General features: G+C 40.3%; 1 protein-coding gene across 1 annotated transcript in view; it reads left to right on the top strand.

The window, feature by feature from the left end:
• UBE2E3 (ubiquitin conjugating enzyme E2 E3) overlaps nt 1-20,816 on the top strand; it is a 53,554-nt gene extending 32,738 nt beyond the window's left edge. Inside the window, 3 exon segments of the mRNA XM_062498573.1 lie at nt 17,601-17,733; nt 19,443-19,590; nt 20,604-20,816. Of these exon segments, the coding sequence (XP_062354557.1) occupies nt 17,601-17,733; nt 19,443-19,590; nt 20,604-20,701 (379 nt within the window). The 3' untranslated portion in view covers nt 20,702-20,816.
• Nucleotides 20,817-22,249: the final 1,433 nt, after the last annotated feature.

The raw sequence follows: 22,249 nt of genomic DNA, 5'->3' as shown, positions 1-22,249 counted from the left end.
GGCATTTTGGTATTTTGACTGGCAGGAAGGTGGGTATTGACAGTTTGCTGTATAGGTTATAGGTACAAAATATTTGTCTTACTAACAGGTGGTGTCTCTGAAGTTGTGAAAAATTATTTAAGACACAGTGTAGAGTCAGGTAGTTAATGGGAATGTCAGGAACTTATAGGAGAGTTTAGAATTAAAGTTGTCATGCGTAACTTCGTATTTAGCATTACCTAGTTTATAATTATTTAATCATCTGCTATAATATTTCTTTGTCATTTTTCCTTTTCCTTTTTTATTTCTTACTATTGAAATATTTCTAGCTTAAAAAGAAAGATTTTTTTTTTTAGAAGAAATAAATGTTGACAGGAGGAATATAAGCACTTTTAACAGATCAAAGTATTTCAGGTAGCTGCAGCAGATTTGCATTGATATAGTTTTGAGATTAGGATGCAAACAGCAAGAGGCAGTGCATCATCCTCTTTAGACTTAATTTATAGTAAAAACATGATTGTTTTCATATTATGCAAGAGACATAAAGCAGCCAAGGAGTATTTTGCCAGTGTGGAGAGGGAAGGGTTGAAAGCAGAGGAATGGCAAGGAGGATGGTAGATTCCATCAAGTGACCTTGCAGCTGGCAATGCCAAGGCCTGGAGAATAACAGTGTGGGAAACCATATATTATGCCTACTGTTGTTTATCCTTTGTCTGTTTGAGAAGTAGAATTTCTGTGTAGAGATAGCACAGATGTTTACAGAAATTAGGAGGCCTTCTCCCAGACATGCTTGAACTCCCTGTGTTGGGAGAGAGATCAAAACAGATGCCATAAAAAGCAGAGAGGAAAATCACAGCATGGTGTTAACCCACACGTGCGTGGCCCTTTGAAAGATGAGTGCAAACAGCCCTGCTGCCCTGCCTGGGACTGGGCTGAGCCTGACAGTGCCTGCGCCCTCATTTTGTGTGTCTGCAGCCTGATGTGGTTTTGGGATCCTCCAGCCAGTGAGGTAACAAAATAAATTTATTCTTTGCGTTTCAGCTGTGGTTTTCTGGTTGTCCTCAATCAGCTCTGTGTGTTGATTCACACAACCACATAAAAAGAGGGTCATTTGACTAGAAATTCAGGAAGAAAAAAACCTCTATTTCTCAGTGGTTGCTGTTAGTTTAATGACATGCTCAGAAGTAAAGTTTTGTGAATGAAACTCCTCTAGTTTGAATATAAGTCTAAGGTGAGTAATTCAAGCAAGTTGGAATCAGTGGTGGTGAATGACACTTTGGTACTGCTGTGTGTCTGATACATATTTTCAGCAGATAAGAAGCACATAACTATGTAATTTATAATTAACGTTTTCTTCCTTGAACCTGAGGGATTGTCTAGGAAAAGGGATTTTGTGTTCATGGGATGAGGATTGCCTCCATTGTAAGAAGAGTAACAGAAGGATTACTAGGGGTGTATCGAGGAAGGGGCAGAAGATCTCTTTAGGAAGAGATGGGAGGCATTCAGCTGAGCCAGATGGAGGAAGAGAGGTGGAGCAAATGTATGCACATTCTGGGAGAACCGCCGTCGGTCTCTGCTGGCTGAGTTTTTAGTGAAGACATACTTTTTTCTTGCATTCCTGAAGGGAGGTTGAGAAGGCTGTGAATGGAGTGGGGAGGTGTAAAGAGCTTGAAAATTTGAACTATAAGGAGGATAGGAACATACAGCCTGCAGAGGTGGTATATTAGTTTTGTGGACCAAACTTGTCAAAATTAGTCAAACAACGAGTAGATAAAGCTGGAGGGAAGTCAGTGTTTAAAAGCTGGGATTTATTTTTCTCTTGGCTGCTTTCTGATGCCAGATAGCTATGTTTAGATTATTTGTGCTTGGCATATCAAATGTGCCATGTTGTTTGGATACAACCCTTAGCCATTCCTGCTTCACCTTGTTCCTTGACTCTGTGCTTGGAGCGGTGCCCAAAGACAATTCAGAAGCTAAAATCCAGCCTGTGCCTGTTTGCTAGGCAGCACTTTATTGGAAGTGCCAGCAGAATTGCCTCCTGGCTTTTACTTGGGTTTGGGGGTGGAGTCTCACCTTCAGAGCATTAGAGATTTTCAAGGCTGGGATATTTGCAAGGTGGGTCCTTGCTGCTCCATTCCTGCTGCCTCGGGAAGGTCTCCAAGGGGCATCCTGATGGCACTTTCTCTCCAGAGCCTGGCAGGTTCACATTTTGCAGTGCTTCACAAAGTTCTCCCCACATCACACTGCAGGTCTGGTCAGGATTTGTCGCTCTGCTATAACTGAGCCGAGTGGATTAGTTTATGACTGTGTAGGCAGTCGATTTTGAAGTGACTACTGTTATTCTTGTTCATAGGAAGGCTTGGCATAACCACTTAGTTGATCCAAGAAGCACAGAAATGCCAATCTGCAGAGTACGTATAAAGCTTTCAAAATGGAAAGAACGTAGAGAGGCATAATCAAAAATACAAACATATTGCCATGAAATGTTCCACTTCATATTGCTAATCGCTGTCTGTACACCTGAGTGGTGTAGCACCTTGTCCAAGGCCTGGATTGCTGCATCTTCCATGGCTCAGATGAGTCAGAGGTTAATGAGGCCATGCCAGTGCTGGAGGTCTCTCCAGGGCAGATCTTGAAAGGGGGGTGCAGGCTCTCAAGTGTTTGAGAGGCATGTGAATGTGTTATAGATTGACTGCTTCAGAGCATGCCAGGTGATGTATCTTTTCAAAAAGCCACATTTGTAAAATTGCTGCTGTAGCGACTGAAATTTGTTAACATCTAAAAAAAAAAAAAGAAGACACATGAAGTGTTTAAGGCATTCAGGATAGCATGGGGAGCCAAGTGCCATGGAGGAAAATGGTGTAAATCTTTTCTTTGTTGTCAAATATACAGAAACTTATGATGGACTCCCGAGAACTGCCAAGATTGACAAGGAAAGCTTATGGAAAAAATCAGAAATTACTTACAGATCAGTTCAGGATTGACTCTCAGTGGGAGAACAGTACTGCAGTTTACAGTACTTCTCTTCATAGAATATATTCTAAACAGTTTTTTACTTTTAGTCTCATTTAAAAAAACCAGTGTGTCTGCCTTAGCATTGCATTTTCGACTCCCATGTGGAAGCCCACGTGAGCCTCTGGTTCGTCACAGCCGTGCAGTTCAGGAGCAGCACTGCCTTGAATGGATGAGGCTTCTTGCTTCCTTTCTTCCAAAGGCAATGAGGATGTAACATGTGGTAGAAGGGGCCAGTCATTTCCAAATTTTGCTGCTTGGCAGCTGTGGCCATGCCAGCAACAGAGGGCTGTTGTGCCCTCTGTCTGTGCTTGCTAAAAGGGCAGCTTCATGTCACCACAGTCTTCCTGGATAGTAATCCGCATGTGAACACAGCTGCTAACTCTGTGTGCCACTTCCTTTTAGCCATGGAGGTTTTATAATGAATACTAGTGTTTGCTTGGAAAAGCAGCTCAAATTCAGATGGTGATTTAGGTGTCACTTGGTTTGGGATGTTGCTTCTGTAGTGTTGGTTCTTATAAACTTGGTGTTTCTGAATGCTTTTGAGTATCATCTGCTGAGAACCATATTTTAGGTACTAAGTTTAGTATTTTGGAGAAGGGTGGAAAGATGATGCTTGTAACAGATGACAGATGTGTTTAATTGACAACATCCACATTTAATTTGCAGAAAATAAAAGTGAAGGTATTGCTTCTAGTTTTAGTCACGACAGTCTTTCCAGAGCAGGTGGCATTCAGCAGCCTTGGTGTTTTGCCCAGGGTGAAAACACTTTTGTCCAAAGAGGTTTAAATAAAGCAATGCTGATGTTAGCAGGACATTCCCACTGTACAGCTACCAAAAATATGTCACCCATTCCTTTTGGCTCTGGGCATAGGATACATTTCCTAGGTAGTTCAGTTCTCTTCCCTTCCATAGCACAGTCAGAGCATGGTCAGACATTTGCTTTACAATCAGCTGCACAGAGATGCTACCAGCTTCTTTCTGTGGTGTTTCAAACCCAACTCTACCAGGTGGAGGATTCATGTGAATGAGGTCTATATGGAGGTGTGTATTCCCACTTTGTACTGAATCCATCCAGTTACTTGGTAAGTATCCCTGTAAAATAGGTTGTATCAAACTGACAGTCTCCTGTGTCAGCAGTACTGCAGGAACAGAAATACTCAACCAATTCTTCATATTTTTCACTATATCTCCCAAGAGGAGACATTTTAAAATCATTTCCATCCTTGTAAATTGTAGACTTGAATTCTCAGTGCTCTGCAGAGTATACCTCTGCATTGCTGCTAGCTTTTATTTGGAGTAAAATGTTGTGGGCAAAGCTGTTGCATCTAAGTGAATGTCTGACTTGGTCCACTTCTCTTTTCATCCCCCTATAAGATTTTATTTTAGATTATCCTCAGTAAGTACAGCACTTCAGGTGGCCATCTGCTTGGCAAAACACAGATAATTTACAACTGTTGTTTGTATTCATTTTTTAAGTTCTGAAGTTATTTTAAAAACACAGCCTAAAGGGCTTCTTCCAGAATTAATATGTTTTCACATCAGTCTGGAAATGCCCCTATGTCTGCTCAGATCTCCAGAAAAGTGCATTTAGTTCATTAGTTTCATGCTGAAGTGTTAACATTTTAGGTTGTTTTATTAGGAAAGAACAAAGAACTCCTGCCTTGTGGAAAATTTGTTACACAAAATAAGGATGAAGAGGTTCCAAAAGAGCTAATGGTAAGCATTGGAAAATGGATGAGTGTGCAGATTGGAAAGCTTTTCAAGACATCTGGTAATTAGCTTCCAGTTCTTATGGAGTCCTGCCCTGTGAAGGCTGCTGCTGCTTGTGGTGAAGGGAGAACAGGAGTGAAATGAAGTGCAACTCCAAAAAGCTGGATCTTTGAGTTCACAAATTATCAGTGGGATATTGAGAAGTGTATGAGTACCCCTTTGGAAAACTAACTCCTACCACAAAAAAATGTCTATTATCTCTGCCATTGCAGGAATGTCTTCTGTTGTGGCATTTGCTTGGCATGATGGGGAGAGGGAACAAGCAATCAAGGAGCTCTTATGGCTTTCCCTGCCTGAGCCAGTGTGCCAGTTTGCCCCACACCAGCCTGCTGTGCTCCCCAGGGGCTGTGCCACAGCTGGGAGTTGCAGGAGCATGACTGGCTGGTTACCTCCCCTGCCCAGCCCAAAATGCCAGAGTGGCTTGGCACTGATGTCAGAGCTGGCACCTGGCAACCTTCTCCAGGGAAGTAAGATACTGCACTTAGGTGCAAGAGACCCAGAGCCAGGCCAGAGTTTGATCCTTTTGTTATTATTGTCATTGTTGTTATTATTACTACTACTATTGTTACTTTCCATTACTGTTTTTCTGGTTTCATTAAGGAAGATTTAAGCAAGAAAGAAAACTTGCCATTTGAGTTAGTTTTTAGTAAGTTGTCTCTTGGGAACACTTACCTACACCTGGTTATAGGGTAAGGGGTGTTTGTGGGGTTTCTGAAGTTCAGATGTATAAACCTTCAAGCACTGAATGGGAATTGCTGAGACCTAGTGCTTTGGTTACTTTTCAGAGACTTGGGAGACTCTTCTGTACCCTGTTCTGTCCCTTACCTGTGCAGTCACTTTTACCAAGTCATTGCCCTGTCACGTTTATTATTCTTTGTGTAAAACAGGATATTAATCACGTCTTAGATATCTGCAGTAAAAATGGTTAAGAACAAAATTATATGTTTACTACTTCTTTTGTTTTTACAAATATTGTACTATCTGAACATCAGCAGTCAGCCCCAGCACTCACTACTAGTAAAAATGTTTATCTTTTCAGCTGAGTCTATTAAGTGCAATGAGCAGACAGCCTGTCTTAAGTTAATTTTTATAGCAGCGCACTTCTTAAAAATTAGGCATTTGCAGCAGAGAAAAAGCTTCATTGAGATTTGTTATCAGAAAGAAAATTATTTTTCCTAGATTGCAAATGTAAGCCAATGTGTGGTTAATGGTGTTCACTAAATTATTCTGACTGAAAATATGAAGGAAGTAGAGTTATGTATGAATATATAATATTAGGACATGTTGGAAGAGATTATATTTAATGTGTATGTAACCTGATGAATTTTGCTGCAGTAGACAAATTAAGCTTATTCTCTCCACTGATAAATCATGCTTATAGCCTCAAATAAAAACCATACACAATGTGAGCCTTTTCTTGTTAAGATCACAGCCATTCCGTGTCTGTATCGTAGCAGTATCTAATTCCTGAGTGTGGTGCAACAGTGCAGCTACCTGAGCTATTGGAAAGAAGGGTTTAGCACCCAGTGGTGGTGCTGTCCATGTGTTTTTGATTTGCTCAAGGTCTGAGTTGCTGTATCCTGCTGCAGGCAGTAAACTGCAGGCCACTTTCCAACAGCTGCCTCAAATCTGGGCTTTGGGAGAAAGTTACCTTCCTTACCGTGGAGTTCCAGCATATTTTAGTCTCGTTGTACCAGTGGTCCAATTCCGTGGGGCTCACAAATTCCCTAGCCTGTCCTGAGCAGTGGCAGCTCCCTTAGAGGAGGGGTACAAAGCCCTTCTCCCCTGGCTAACCCAGGCAGTCTCTGCTCCTTGCACTGCAGATATATCCACAGAGAACATTTGCTTTGAATACTGAATTATTATTGGTGGAGGAAGAAATAGTTGGGCTGGATCTGGCTTTTCAATAAGCAGTTTTTACTAGGTGAGACTTGTTTCACTCAGATGACCTTTCTTTCCCCTGAAATTATGATTATTTTCACATATTTTCACATTATTTTTCTTTAGTGTAGCACACCTTTGTGGAGTAAAATTAACTCATATCAGACATTGATTTCTGTGTATTTGTATGCATGATGCTTTCCCAGTTCCCTTGAATTGCTCTGCTTTTGGAACTAAAGTTGGTATTCCCAAAGTGTTTTAATGCTTTTTATCCACAAATTACATTTATATATTCTCTGTACCAGGTGTTGCTTCAGCTGGCTCCAGTTCTGTATTACACAAAGCAGATTCCTATCCTCAACTGCTTTTATTTTGAAGCTCTCCAAGCACTCATGTTTAACTAGTGAAGTGGACATTGTTGGGCTAATGTTTCAGAACTCAGATGGAGCCTACCCTGTCCTGGTACAGGGCAATTAATGCTCATAATGTTGGGTCACTCTACAACTCACATACTACATGAGCATTGTGGAATGGTGTCAGAGAGAGGATCCTGAGCCCTGTAACTCTGGAATTACACACACAAAATAGAATTGCAACATGTGTTAAACCAGTTTGGGTTGAGCTGCTGCATCTCCCTCCCCAGTGCAGCAGTTCTTGTGCTGGTGCTGGCATCCAAGCCAGTCTGCAGCCAGCTGCGGCTTCCAGGAATCTTAGCAACAATTACTGGTTACTTCTCTATCTTCTCAGCACCACAGAGCAATTAATATCAAATAATAAATTAGATGTTTAAAAATTGTCAGCAAGGATAAAAGTGCCCCCTGCATGGAATGTGAAGCTTATAATCATTTTGCTCTAAGCCAGAGTTCTGGTGTTCATTTCAGTGGAAAAAGAAAAAAAGTGAGAAGCTCAACCCTCAGTGTAGGAAATTTTGTTACCCAGTGTGGAGACGTAATTAAAGACAAACCTTCTGAACACTGAACTGTTGTGCTGATCCAGGTTCTTATGTTTGCCTAATCAGTTTCACACCCCTTCAAAACAGGTAAACTGCTTTCAATTCAGCTAGTCCACATGGTGACACCAAGCATGTTTGGAAAAGAGCTGGACTTGAGTAGGTGTCTATACTGCATGCAAGGTGGAGAAGATCTTGGTGTATGAATTGGCAAAAAACAATTGTGTTTTGAGAAATACAGCCTTTTTCTAGTTACAGAGATTTGCGTCAGACTTTTATGGCTTCAAGGTAGGCATCTGACATAGAGAACTATGGCACAGCCTTTTGTGGTTTGTTAGGCTGTACAGCCTGATGTGGAACTGCATAGAGGCAAGAGGAAGAAAGTATTTAGAAGTAATAATAGAACTACATTTGGGAGAAAGCCTGTGCTAGAAGGTTAGGAAGACTGGACCAAGAACTGACTTAGAGGCTGAAAATACAGACTTCTTTTGAATGAAAATATTCGGTGCTTGCTACAGGTTAACATTCAGGAAGTTAGTATGAAACAACTCTGAGTACAGAACTGATATGCATTTAAAGGTCACTAAATCCCCAGGTAGATACTTCTTATTCAAAGTGATAATGTGTAATAAGGCAGGCAAGGTTATCTGACTGGTTGGTTCTGTCTTTACTTCTGTGTGGGCAAGCTGAAACTTAATAGCTGAAGTTGAAAGCTGATTTTTTAGAGGAGGGGGGGAAAGGTAACTTCTAGCTCTGTTGTTGTGAAGTGGTGGAGAAGCCCAGTCCTGGACATCCTTTAGGCAGAGAAGGAAGTTCCACTGTGGGAGCACCAGGCATTTTGCATGTTCATCTTCTTGACAGGTGGATACACACACATTACAGTGAAGGTGACTTCTTAGCAATTCTCTCTTGCTTGGTCCTTCATGAAGTACGTGAATAAATCATGTTCTATAAATTGTACTTTATCTTTTTACGATATAAGAATCAAATTTTTCCACAACATTAACGCCGTTCACAGGTTTAATCACAGAGTGCCTTTAGGTATGAATTGTGGGATGGTGGTGGTTCTCTCATTCACCAATGTGCTTTCTGTCTTGAAAAACACTGTTTGTAGATGTTCCTTACAATTTTTGGATTAAGAGACCTTCCTTAGAAAACAAAACATAATCTGCAGAACAGTAGAAGATTTTTTTAATACATTGGTCGCATTTTTAATGCATTTGGAATTTTCTAATAATTGATAGCTGGGAATTAATTTGAACAACTTTGTTAACGTGCAAGCTTAGTCTGTTGAAAATTCCTCACTTCTTATTCGTAGGTATGAGTATTTATAAGTATACTCTATTTTTAAAGCCAGTTGTATTCTTAGTTTAATTAGGTCTTCTAGTGAAATTTTTTTAAGTTCTTTCTTCATCTGAGGGGTGTGCATAAGGGATGTTTAGAGCAATAGGTTTTTCTCTTTGTTGACATTAAAAGTGTCATTGACAATGTCAGTAGGAAATCCTAAACTGGATTTCTCAGTGTCACTTAGCTTTGTGATGATTTGGCAGTGAAGGGTGGAGGTGGCTGATATCTGAAACACATGGATGTCCCAGAACAACTGAATGACTTACTAATATTGACATCTCCAGAGGGTAAGGTGATGGTCTGGGATTTGGGAGATTTACATTGCAGTCATACTCCACAGCACACATTTTCTGGATGTATTTGTGGGCAGACACCTTAAACTAAGGCTGCATGATTTCTCAGAAACCATGTGATTTTTTTATGTATGAATTGCTAGAATCAGTAGGGAGGCTAAACATAATGAAGAACAAAATATGTGTGTATCCCAAATGAGTTATGTTTGTGTTACAGAGTTGAGAAGGATCCTGTCTCATAGAATCAAATCAAAATTTTCCATGTTTGCTAAACCCAGGTTCATCAGTAATTTTGAGGCGAAGGAAAATGGGAACTGTGTACCTAGTAGAAAAATTTCTTCAATAAAGTGAGTTTTCCCTAGCACAAATTGAGCTTTATATCAACAGCAAGAAAACAGTGTTTTGACACTAGTACTACTGGCCTTTCAACACTGATGAAAGGGAGCTGGTCTTTTATTTTATGCTGAATTAAAGCTTTGTTATTACGAACACAGGGCGGAGTAGCAGGAAATATTTCCCTTTACTGACTGTCCTGCTCTGTGTTTTATTACAGAGTATGGATAATATCTCCAGTGTAGGCATATGAGAAGGACTTTTGTGCATATTTCAAGTTAGTTCCTGCTGAACATTTGGTTTATTTTAAATTTCTTCATGCCTATGAGTCCTCTAAGATTTCTTGGTTCAGAAACAACTCACATTTGGTAAACTTCTTAGTGTGTTGCCTAGGTACAGCTTCTCTGTTAAGAGCATAGACACAGACAATCTGATGTGTTTTGTTACATGGTTTAAGTTAAGTGTTTCAGTTGTAATTTAGCAAACTGTGTTCTGGTATTTAGTTATGTTTTCAAAAGGAAAATTACAGGAATTCTGCTTTTATAATTGGCTAGGGTTGTTTTGCAAGATGAAAAGGACCTGTGCAGAACTTCTAACAGCAGCAAGAAAGGTCCTAGGAACTAGCAGGAATACAAGGAGGAAAATAATCTAAAGCTATTGTAGCAATGAACCAATTTAATGGGGCTTTAGGCAGTGGAAAAACTGTCAGCTTTCCAAAATACATTCCTTGGGTTTTCTACATATTACAGCTTTGATGGAATTAGCAAATAATTTGTTACTTAGCTTCCTTTGGTAACAACAGTGTATATTCTTTTATTAATGGGGAGTCTAGCACTGGAGGTTCTCCTGGTCTAAAACTCATCTTTCCCTTCAGGGTGATTAATAGCAGATCTGCACTGGCTTAGATCCCCTGATGGTACAATGTGACCTGAACCAAACACAGCCACATGGTTACATTTCTAAGCCAGAGCAAGAAGGTAAAGTTCATGCCCTAGTGTGGCTGCAATGACGCCTGATTAAGCATAAAGCTAATAATCCATTGATGGTTTTTGAACGTTTATGGTTTGGCCAAGTTAGTTTAGGCTGGATCAGCACTTTGCCTGGCGTAGGCACACCGCTTTTGAGGAGCTCCCAAGTTGCACTTGCTTTGCATTGGACCATGTCCTTGGGCACAAGTCCTGCACTGCTTTACAATCAGCTGAATTAATTTTTTTTTGTCCTTTTAATGCTAATTTCTAGATTTCATTCTTAAGGACTTGATGGAGTTTAAAGAAGTGACAGAAGGAAAGATTTGTACACTGAACTAGATCCTTGTATCCTCAGTTCCACAGAGCCTCTGTGGATCTGCTAGAAGCAGTAAATGACCTTTTCCAGCAAACAGATGTAGCAGGTTCAGTGGCAGGTAAAATAAAAACAGTTATAACTGTATAAAGAACACAATAGACTGAAACTTTCTCTTTTTAAAAAATTGCACATAACATGTAAATCTTAATAATAGTGAGCACCTCATCAAAATGTGTTTTCTGCACAGTTTTGATACATTGCTGTAGACAGCCCTCATGTGTCCAACCTTAGAAAAATGCTGTAATCCTAAAATTAGGGCTATACCTGTAGCTCTTGCCAGTGAAATCAGAATGTTTTCTGTGTTTATAGGATGTAGTACCCAGATTTTGTAAGTAGAGGTGCTTAAGCACTGGTACTGGTAATATGAATGCTGAGAAGCAGCATTCCAGAGAGCCTTGTAAACAAGGCATTGAAAAATAAAGAAAATGGAAATTACTATCCATGCTTGTCACAGGTCACGGAACTGAAAGTCACCCACAAACATGCCTTTTAGTTAATGTTCATTCCCTTTCTTGCACTCTGTAACCAAAACCACAAGAGTGCCTCCACACTTGGAAAAGAGGATTAAGAAAAAAAAAAGGACAATGGATAATTTTTCTTCAAAATGTTGAAAATATCAAAGCAAGAAAATATTTTGAGCATTTTCTATTCCCATGCTTAACATTAAAATGTAACTACTGGTAAGTTATTTGTGCTCTGTCCAGGCCTCACTGAGCAGCTCAGACAGCTTGAACCAGATAGAGATCCTTTGGTTGCTTGGGAGATTATTTTGTTCTTTCATTACCAGAAACATGACAGTGCCTATCTGTAGCTAGATAAAAAGGTAGTGTGCTACAAGATAGGGTTGTGTAGCTCTGTTTTCACTGACTTTCTCACTGCATGGAGGGTGAGGAGGATTTTCTCAAGTGCTGAGCTTAGCAGCTTGAGTTAGGAGCCAGGCTCCCCATGCTGTTGGTGAAAAGTAGATGTCACCAGAGGGAGATGGAGGACGTTGGTGTTAGGGAGTATATAGATGTTCCATGTGCTGCAGTCACTCTTCTCTCTACCCTGCTTGTCTGGGTGGTCTGAGGGGCAAACATCAGCATCTACACTAGATACTCTGCATGGCAAACATTAATCTCCACCTCTGTGATAAGTTGAAGTTACCTGATCCTGGGGCACTTTTCTTCCCCTGGAAATGAGTTCATCAAGCTCCGAAGCTGAGATGGTGAAGCAGGCAGACTCCCTGCAGATGGGGTCTGTGTATTTGCCTGAATTGTATATGCAGATGGGATCTGTCACAGCCTCTTTAGCATCTGGTGGTGTCACACTGAACTAGATCATCCAACAACTTTAGCTGAGACAGTGGTGTCCAAAACACAGCCTTTTATGCTGGTAACATCCTGAGTGCCTTTCTTCCAGCAGGGTTTGTAAAAGTCAATTTCAAAGCTGTGTTGAGGATTTTGCAGAACTATACTGTATAAAGTGGATTTTCCAAGCACAAGGTTGTGGAACATGCTTGAGGGCATTTTTCTTTCTTAGTACCTTCAGTTGAAATAAGAAAAATTAAAAGAGATAACTTATTTCTCTCTTAAATTGCTGTCTTCACTTCCACTGCTGTAAAAATTGCATAGTGACAGAGTTGTGGCTAAGCACTCTGTGAAGAACTTCCAAGAATTTTACTTTTGCTGAATCTCATTTTGAAATAAATGTTTGGGAAGGATAGAGGGAGGTCTTTCCTTACATACTTCTCACCCTATGTACTCCATTTGGTTTGTTAGCTGCTGCCTTTATAATGATCAGTAGAGATCTTCCCCAGCCTTCACAGCTCTATGATTCTGCCTGCTTGTGTATCACACCTGAGGGTGGAGCCCTTGAGAGAAGAACGTGAGAAAATATTCCACCACTTAAACCTCTGCCATGCAGACACCCTTGGTGGTTTTCTTGAGGTGTAGACCAGTACCTTTAGTTTTATGAAAGCAATGACATTTTTCAAAAGACTTCTAGAGTCTGACAGGCTTCACTGTTGGAAGCTTCCTGAAAACAAGCACACCCACCCCCCAGTTGTGTTTTGTATGTTTTATATTGCAGACATATTCTATATCATAATAAAGCATAACACAGAGTTAACATCAAATCTAGCCAAATTACATTTTCCTTCATCCATTTTCATCTCAATTAGCACAGTCTCAGTGCTATGAAGTTGCATTCCGTTGCCAAATTTAGGGCCCTGTATTTCAGAGGAGTGCTATTGACAGCAGTGCATTTAGCAAGTGCAGAAAGCAAAATGCTACCAGCATCATGTAGATTGGAAATTTCTTGTCCTAGTTTCTTGTCCTGCATTTAGTTCCGTATGGGCGGCTTCAGTGCATTTTGATTTAATGAATTGTAACAAAAGCTGAACTTGGATTTCTGTAACCACTGCATCAGGAGTCTAACAGGCTTCTTGCTGGTGTGAATGCTGCTGCATCCACATGAATGCTCTTAACACTGTGCTGGAAAAGCTGTTCTTCATCTTCAGGAAACTTTAGAACCGGGGTTCAGCAGAGTTAGCTATGAAAGACCTGGTGTGAACCCATGGACCCCTCGAGTTTTACCTCATGTCTCTCCAAATTCACCATCTGAAGTCACACATGTAAATTAAACCTGTTCAGTGGACTAGCTTGGCTGCAGCATGACTACAGCATTATGTGAATCAAGTATATATCCCTCAGTGAAGTATACGAATAAGGAATATTTGCTTAGGAAGCAGATGCAGCCAGTTCACTCTATTTTTAAAAAGCGATTGATCTTTAATGTATGAAGTACCCCCCCCCCCCATTTCACAAATAATATTTTGTCATTTAAATTAAATTGCTTTGTTATTTTGTCCAAGATTTTTTTAGCCCATGTTGTAAAAAAAAAATAATCAAGTGGATTTTTTTATTGCAAATGAAGTCTTGGTGCCTTTACTGAATTTGTGATGTTCTGAAGCTAATTTAGGAGGCCAGCAGGCTGTCCTCCCATTAGCAATTGTAGGCTCCGTAGCCAAAACACTGAAGTTTTCGTCAGACATATTGCTCCATCAAAATCCTGTGTTTTAAAGGACTGGACAGAGGAGGACTTTTTGTCTCTGTGGAGTCCATGTGGGAAGTTGTAAGGAGCTGGGTCTGCCAGTGATGAGAAAGGGACAAAACCGTGGAAGTTCCCCACTGTAGTGCTGTACCTGAGGTGTTCTGTCCAGCGTGGCAGACAGAGAGGAGTCCTAGGCTGTCCATCACTGCCGTTCCCAGGGTTTTAGGGGAGATGTTTGCAGCCTGTCCTTGAAGTAGGAAAGTCTCTTGAACACCAGGAGAGCTTCTGGGTATGAAGAACTCAAGGATAGTCCGTAGATTCCCTGTGCCCGCCTCTTTAGTGCCCAGCAGGAGGACAGCATTTCTACTGGTCATATCAATGTAAAACGTTAATAGAAATCTTCAGTAGAAAACATTTTCAATAGAAAATTATGGACAGAGTAAAGCTTCCTCAGTCGCAGCTTTCAGCCCGGCTGTTGTGCTGTTGCCTGGGAAGGGAGAGGCAGTTCGTGTGCCCTTGGGCAGCGCCGGGCGATGCCTGCAGTGACCGGGAGCCGAAGGCGGTGCCTCCGGCCGGGCTCCAGCGCCGCTCGCGGCTCCGACCCGGCCGAGGAGTGGCCCGGGGCTGGCGGGGCTGCGCTTTTCGCTCTGCCTGCGGGCAGCCGAGTGGGTGGAACCCCCCTGTCCCGTCCTTGTGGGCATCACTGTGGGGGCTGCGGCTGCTGGGAATGGGGCTGCTCTCTTCCGCCGAGTCGTAGAGAAAGTGCGCTTGTTTGCCTCCAGAAGAGATTACTTTGGCATGCATACACTAGACAAAAGTGGAGTTTGGCTGGCCGAGGATGATTCCTAGTGGAAACACAGGTTCTCAAAGCCAAGGCACGTGTCGACTCTGGTCTGTCGTCTTGTGTCTCCTCAAACCAATAATGTAGCAATTGCAGGTATTTTCAGGCTGCTAGTGAGGCAGGGGTATCTTTTACACCGCTGGAAGTGAGATACCACTTCAGCTGTTAAATAGAAATTTAACAAATCTCAGTGAGATAGAATGATTTAACATTTTAAAATTTACTCCTTTCTCTAAGTGCAGTTATTGTTGCAGCTTTGTGTTTCTGTTGACGTTGCAGCAATCTTTCCCCAGCAGTTAGGATGGATTTCAAACATAGCATTTTCTTCTGTTACAAGGTTAGGGCCTTGCAACCCTTCTCGTGTTGCAGCCCGATCCTTTTCGGTATTGCTGGTGGTAGCGTGGAGGAGAAGAGCAGACAATAACAGGCAGAGGGCCATGGCACTGGGCTCCTGGCTACCAGCTCATGGATGCCCGTGCTCTGACTTGCTAAGTGATTGCCAGGTAGTTTGACCCTGGACTGGTGCTGCAGTTAATCGTGACTGATTCATTGGGCTGAAACATGTCACTGATTTGATACATCCCTTTCATTAATTTCATTGAATTGCATCCAGCTGTTGGAGGTGTATGAAAGAAAGGTACCTGACATGCAGGGCAAGAGCACTAACCTCTGCATTAAACTATAAAACAGTCATTAGGACATCTAATGCTGAAATTGATTTGCTCCACAGAAATTTCGTTTTCAAGCACAATACTAATTAGCTGTAAGCTTGATGAATGTCAAGAATTAATTGAAACATTTCAGTGGCCTGTGTGGGTCTTAAATATTGTCATTATTGACCTACTATTTTCAGTTCTTACACTAATTGCTTTTTAGAGAGCATGAATAAAATTAACTTTTGGAGTGGCTGATGGTACAAATGGTTCATGGCATTACCAAAGATGGACTTGTTTGCTTCTAGATTTCCCCTTTTCCCCCTTAAAATATATCTAGTATTTTCCTTCCACTTTTCTGCATGCATTGCAAATAGAAAGTAAGATTTTTAGACCCAAACTTTATTTTTGACAGCACTTGTAGCTTTTTCTTTTCCTAACTGTGCTCTGCAGGCCAGCATTCTCATGTTACCTACTTTCATTTTGGCAACAGGAAAATAGCTACAGCTTCATAAAGTATTTTTTTGTTTTTAATTAAATAGGGTGTTATCCAAATTCCATGATTATTTTATCTTGTTTATGAAAGAACTGCAACATTTGGTACATGAAATGTCCACAAGATAAAAAAACATCTTGGAAAATTATGAATTGAAAGAGAATTCATAATCAAAATCAGCTTTTTTTTTTTCTCAAATATGATCTTAATGTAAAAATAGCTATTTTTTTGTGTGGAGATGGCAGCTCCATAGTGCAGACTGCTCATATTCCTTGTCTCTGATGAGTGTCTCCACGTTTGACTACATAGTAAGGATGAATGTCCAACGTGTCGTGTTACAGACTGCAGACATACGTATGACAAATACGTGGGGTGACGTGACATAGGAAGAGCCTCAACATTTGTAGGGAGTTTCCTCTGTGTGTCCAGCAGTTCCAGAAAACACAAATTCCCAGGCTCCATAGTGGTGCCATTCCCTGTCACTTGCTTCACGTGCAATCAGGTGTGACAATCCTCCGGAGTTCTGGGTACCCCAGAGGGAGAAGGGGGGGCTGCTTCAGCATGTCTGGGAGATGGAGGTGGTGCCTGGGGAGCTGCCCAGGTGGGCAGAACTGAAGGGATCTCTCCCACTGCTCTGTTACTGGCTTACCTGTGGAGATGTGATCAAGCCACTGTGTCTGCGTCAGCTCAGTGCCGTTCTCTCCCTAGCAGTGAGTTCAGTAAGTTTGGCTCTCAGCAGGGAGGGTTCAGGACTCTTTGTGGAAGGTTAGGTTAAGTTTTATCCAGACTTGCTAAAGGTTTGATTTTTTTGGTGGTTGTTTTTTTGGGGGGAGAGGGGGTGGAAGGGGTTTATTGTTTAGTTAGGGTTTTTTGTGAGGAGGTTAGATGGTTACTGTGTGATAGTAGCATTAGTGATGGCTCAGTAGAAGTTGAGAAAATGCCAGTTCATTATCCATTCTTTCAAACCTTTAATAATTAATTATGCAGTAACCCTTCCCCTAGTGAGAAATGCATTCTTAAGGTAAAATATTTTTGTCTCGTTTTCTCAACGCTGATTGCCCAGAGACATAATACAAATATATCCTGAAGAAACAGTAATTTGGAATGACTGCTGCAAGAAGCTCAATTTCCATGTTACTTGATTCTCTCTCCTTTCCATAGTTTTGTACCCAAGGGTGTTCAATTTCACTCTAGCCTGTGAAACAAGTAGCAATAAGTGTGTATCAACATACTTGAAAGCCACATTTTTTTATGAAGGTGTGATCTGTTAAATGCTTGGAGAAGACCAATGTAGTCAGGATGCAAAATTCCTTTTGTGTGTGAATATGATGGTATTGAAAGGCTGATGCAGAAAGGGTGATGTAGAACCTCAGAGCAATGACAAACTCAAGAAAATAGATCTGGGGATATGTTTTGGACAGTGAAAAAACAGCAGTTCATGCTCATTCTGTTTCATTGCTGTTTCTCCAGAGGGACAGCAGGGTACCCAGCTTTTGTGTCAGTTTAAAACACCAAGCCACTGAAATCAGCTGGAAATTGGGCAGGTGTTAAAAATAGTCCAGTGGTTTATATTAAATAAAATGAATGCTGAAGGAAATCCATAAAATGCCTTTCTCAAAGGTACATCTGACTCTTTCTTTCCCTCCTCTCTTTTTCCTTTACACAGTGCGGGTCCTAAAGGAGATAACATTTATGAATGGAGATCTACTATACTTGGACCTCCAGGTTCTGTATATGAAGGAGGTGTTTTCTTCTTGGATATCACATTTTCATCTGACTATCCATTCAAGCCACCAAAGGTAAGGGTAAGGTTTTTATTGTGCTTATCATTTTTTTTTTCATGTGAGAAGAATGCAGCTTGCAGCCAAGTGAGTGCTCTTTGCTTTTTGAATATCAAATTTGTTTATGGCCTCTTGAAAACTACAAGGTCCAAAATCTTGGCTTGTAGTCTGAGAAAAATCCTCTCTAATTTACTTCTTGATTACCACAGTTAGTACTGATTTCCAAACTTCACCAAGTGATAAATGAGATGATAATTCTGATCAGGAGGTAAGATTCAAGAAATTTTAGTCCTAATGGAAGACAACAGAAGACTTTTTTATGGTTCCTTCTTCTCATTCTAGTTACTAAAACAGCTATGTTATATTAGATTCTGTATTAAATATTATCATGTAATTTTTAACAAAATAACAAAAAGCTAAAATAAGTTCACATAGAAAACTGCAGTGTTACATTGTTATGGACTTAAAATTGGGTAAATTAGTGCAATGAATTTCCATTATTTTAAAATGTCTATTTATTACTGCTAAAATCAGCAATCTTGTTTGATAATGTTTTTGAGCAAAAGCTCTTTTTATTAAATTTAACTAACCTTAAATTAAAATGTCAATTCCTTGCTCAGAAATAGTATGGACACCTAATAAATTTTTATTTACTAATGGATATGAAAGAGTTAAAAGGTCATTCCCTTTTCCCCTCCCTTACTGCCAAATTCAACTCTTGACCAAGTCACGAGAAGAGATGCTGCAAAACTCTCACAGCTAAATACATTTTACCACACAACATTCTGCAGCTTACAGCTTTGGGGGTTATAACTATTTTGCTGTAAGTCTACTACCTTTTTTCATTCCCAGAATGATTACATAAAGAATATGTACTCTGTATTTCATACTTCTCTTCAACTCACAGCATTTAATGTGTTCTGAATTAAGAACGTTATACTGAAGTGATGCAGCTTTAGACAAATTCCTCACTCAAATCTTGTAGATTTTTTAGAGCATATTTTTTGAATTTTCAGGACACATTGTGGATTCCACTTTCCCTCCATCAGTGAGAAAAAGAAAAATTTCCATATTTTCTTGTGCTTTTTGTAATTGAAGCAGTTACATATTTCTCACTTCTTATTTGTGCAGAATGTTCACATATTCTATCAGTATTAGTCTGAAATAATTTAAAAACAAGGATGGATTTAGTTAGTGTAATAGCATTGTTTTGGCTGTATATTATATTCTGCCTAATGAAGGGTAAGGACAAAGATTTAATTGTTAATTTAACAAGACTGATTTTCATGGTCTGTATTTAGGCTTTTGAAAGGAAGGAAAAGATCAACTAATACTGCACATGCAGACAAATTCTGTGTATTTCTTCACCTTCAGAAACCACAGTAAAGTTACATTTGTGATTAGACTGTTCCTGACGTGTGTTATGCCCATTAAATAGCTTTCACATTATACAGTAGGTCCTAATTTTTGTGGGTACCATACAGAGAGCCTGTGTGAAAACAGTTTCTGCCCCTAATCTCATCACGGTAGGTGTCTTCAAGGCAGCCCTGGCAATGGAAAATAGTCACTCTTCTGTTAAACAATTGAGGTTTGGAAGCCAAGCAGAGAGGAGCTGCCACTGCAGAAGCTCTGCAGAGCTGGGAGTCCCACGGGCTGCTCAGAGCCAAGGGGCACCATCCCTGGGCAGCATTGAATGACTCCCTCTGTCTCTTACGCTGTGGTTCCAGGTTACTTTCCGCACCAGAATTTATCACTGCAACATCAACAGTCAGGGAGTCATCTGTCTGGATATCCTGAAAGACAACTGGAGCCCTGCTTTGACTATTTCAAAGGTTCTGCTGTCTATTTGTTCTCTTCTGACAGACTGCAACCCAGGTAAGGAGCTGACAGTTCACTGAGAGACTCTCAGTCATTTGACTTAATTGCCGTGGAATGTAATTTGTATATTTGATTTCATGCAGATTAAATAAAATGTGGTATTTTTTTAATTTGCGATGAAGCACTCCAGATTGGATGTGGTCCCACTTTTAATGGTGTGTTTCATTCCTGTGAAACAACAGAAATTAAATATCACTTAGTCCTTTTTTTTCCCAAGATATGATGGAGAAAATAACCTGATGTCATTGAAGGAGCTCCAACAAATGAAAATTCAGTCTTGGAAGGGAGCAACATTCTCCTGAGTTATAAATCCTGCATGTTGGAAGGGGCTGTAAGAAGTCTCTTTAGGCAGCAGATGAAAGGTTTAATCTTGTAAATGTGAGGGAGGTGATGTTTGGAGAGAACTCTCCCTTTTTCAGAGACTTCCTTGATCGTGTGGGGAGGGGAGGAGCTCCATGGAAAGCAGTAGAGAGCCTCAGCAGCAGCTCTGTGCCCAGTCATTAGGCAGTGGATGCTAATTGCCTGCGGTCAGGGCAGGAACTGAGCACTAGTGCTGAGGGAACGTTCATGTACAGAAGGTGGTCACAGCTGGGGGGAAATGGATCAGCCACTCAGGTACAAAGGCTTGGTGACTCCTGAAGCAGCTCCCCTCCCCTCGGTGTGTTCTGCAGCCCTGATGCTCTAAGTCACACTCACCTCCCTGACACGAGGGTGCCAGGCAGCGCTCACTGAATGTCTCCTGCACCCCAGAGGGGTGAAAGGAGAGCACCTGCCTGAGCCAAGATTCAGTCATACGCAGATTAAAATAGATTCTCCTGTTTTCTTTTTCTGTTTGTTGTGCTTTGTTCATGTGTGCTTTCTTGGAAATGTCTTATATGATAAGGGCTCTCCTATATTTCTGCTCTAAACTATGTTTTTGAATGGATGCTGTGTTTCGAAATGTGTTCTTGCTTGGGGATTCTTGTTACTTGTGGGATGGATTCTGATGCATTTCATCCCCCCTTTTGCAGCTGACCCTCTGGTTGGAAGCATAGCCACTCAATACCTGACCAACAGAGCAGAACATGACAGGATAGCCAGACAGTGGACCAAGAGATATGCAACATAAATGACAAACTACTTGTGCAGTGTGAAGGTGCAGAAGGCAACTTTGCAGTGTGCAACAAATCTTTATAGCCTTTACAATACGGACTTCTGTGTATATGTTATACTGATTCTACTCTGCTTTTATCCTTTTGAAGACTGGGATACTGCCCCCCAAAAAGGTAAATGCTATCAAGAGTAGAAGTTTGTAGCTGTAGATTAGTTATGTTTAAAATGCCTACTTGCAAGTCTTGCTTCTTTGGGATATCAAAATGTATTTTGTGATGTACTAAGGATACTGTTCCTGAAGTCAACCAAATATTATAGTGCATTTTAGCCTAATTCATTATCTGTATGAAGTTATTAAAGGTAGCTGTAGATTACTAGGAATTATGTCATTTGTATTAAACCCAGATCTATTTCCAATATGTGGTACATGCTGTTGTGAAAACTGTTTTAACTTTTACCTTTGTCAGTTTGTAATGAAAGGATTTCCTTTTTCCCTTTGTAGCTCAGAGAGCACCCAATGTATCATCTCAAACACAATAAACATGTTCCCCAAGGAGTAGTTTCTTTGTTTTCCTATTTTAAATTAATATTTTAATAAATTTAATTATAGTAACAAGGCAAGGCCAATGTATCACAGATCCCTGTGGATAATTTTTAAATTAATATACATAAGCAAAGGCTTGCTATTAAATGTTTAATGCACACCTGTGGTTTGTTTTAGTTTTCCCTGTTTTGTTTTAACAGAACAAGTGAAATCCCTAAAATTGTTTGAAATTTAATACTTTTGAGCTCTTTCTCAAGTTGAAATGATCACATTTCACATTCTTACTCCAGAAGTTACTGTAGCTGGTTGCTTCAGGGCCAGTCTTGCTCTCAGAACAGGCTGCCTCAGTCTTGCTACAAAGGTTTTTTGCAGGAGGAGGGCCAAGTTAGAGATAATCTGGTGCTTTTGTTTCTAAGTAAAGCAAGTTGTACTTGCTGACCTAGAGAACTGAGTTATCCACTGAAAAAGGTCTTCCGAAGCATGACTGAGCACTGTATCATCTACCCAGAAAAAAAACTACAATAAATTTAATCAGATTTATATGACATGAAAACAGCCGTGGGGGAAATAACCTTTCTTAGTAAAAATTAAATCTGTGAAAGTGTTTTAGACTACCTTTTTCCCCCTTCACTTTCTGCCTTGGAAATTTTGTAACATCTGTAAGTACAAAAATACAGCTTTATAGTACATACAGTTTAAAAGGTAGAGTCACTCATAGTTTTATTATTTAAGCTTTTATAATTTGCCTGTCACAATACTAATTATATTTTTTTAAAAGACACTTGATTCCTTTAAGTGATTTTTTAAATTACACCTAGTTTTAAATTTTACAGTCTCCCTTACTATCTGGTATTTTCGGAGATAACATAGCACTTCCATCAATAAGATGCTCTGCTCATTTAATTTATGAAAACTGAATGTTAAGTTTAAATATTAAAGCAATACAAAAAATGCTAAAGATTTAGTAACCATTACTATACAAGTCCTTGGTTTTTGTATCACATAACCTTTGACTGTGAG

The sequence above is a fragment of the Cinclus cinclus genome, chromosome 9 (assembly GCF_963662255.1).
Source record: "Cinclus cinclus chromosome 9, bCinCin1.1, whole genome shotgun sequence".
Lineage (NCBI taxonomy): Eukaryota > Metazoa > Chordata > Aves > Passeriformes > Cinclidae > Cinclus > Cinclus cinclus.
Note: the sequence above shows the minus strand (reverse complement) of the source record. Positions and strands in the feature narration are given on the sequence as shown.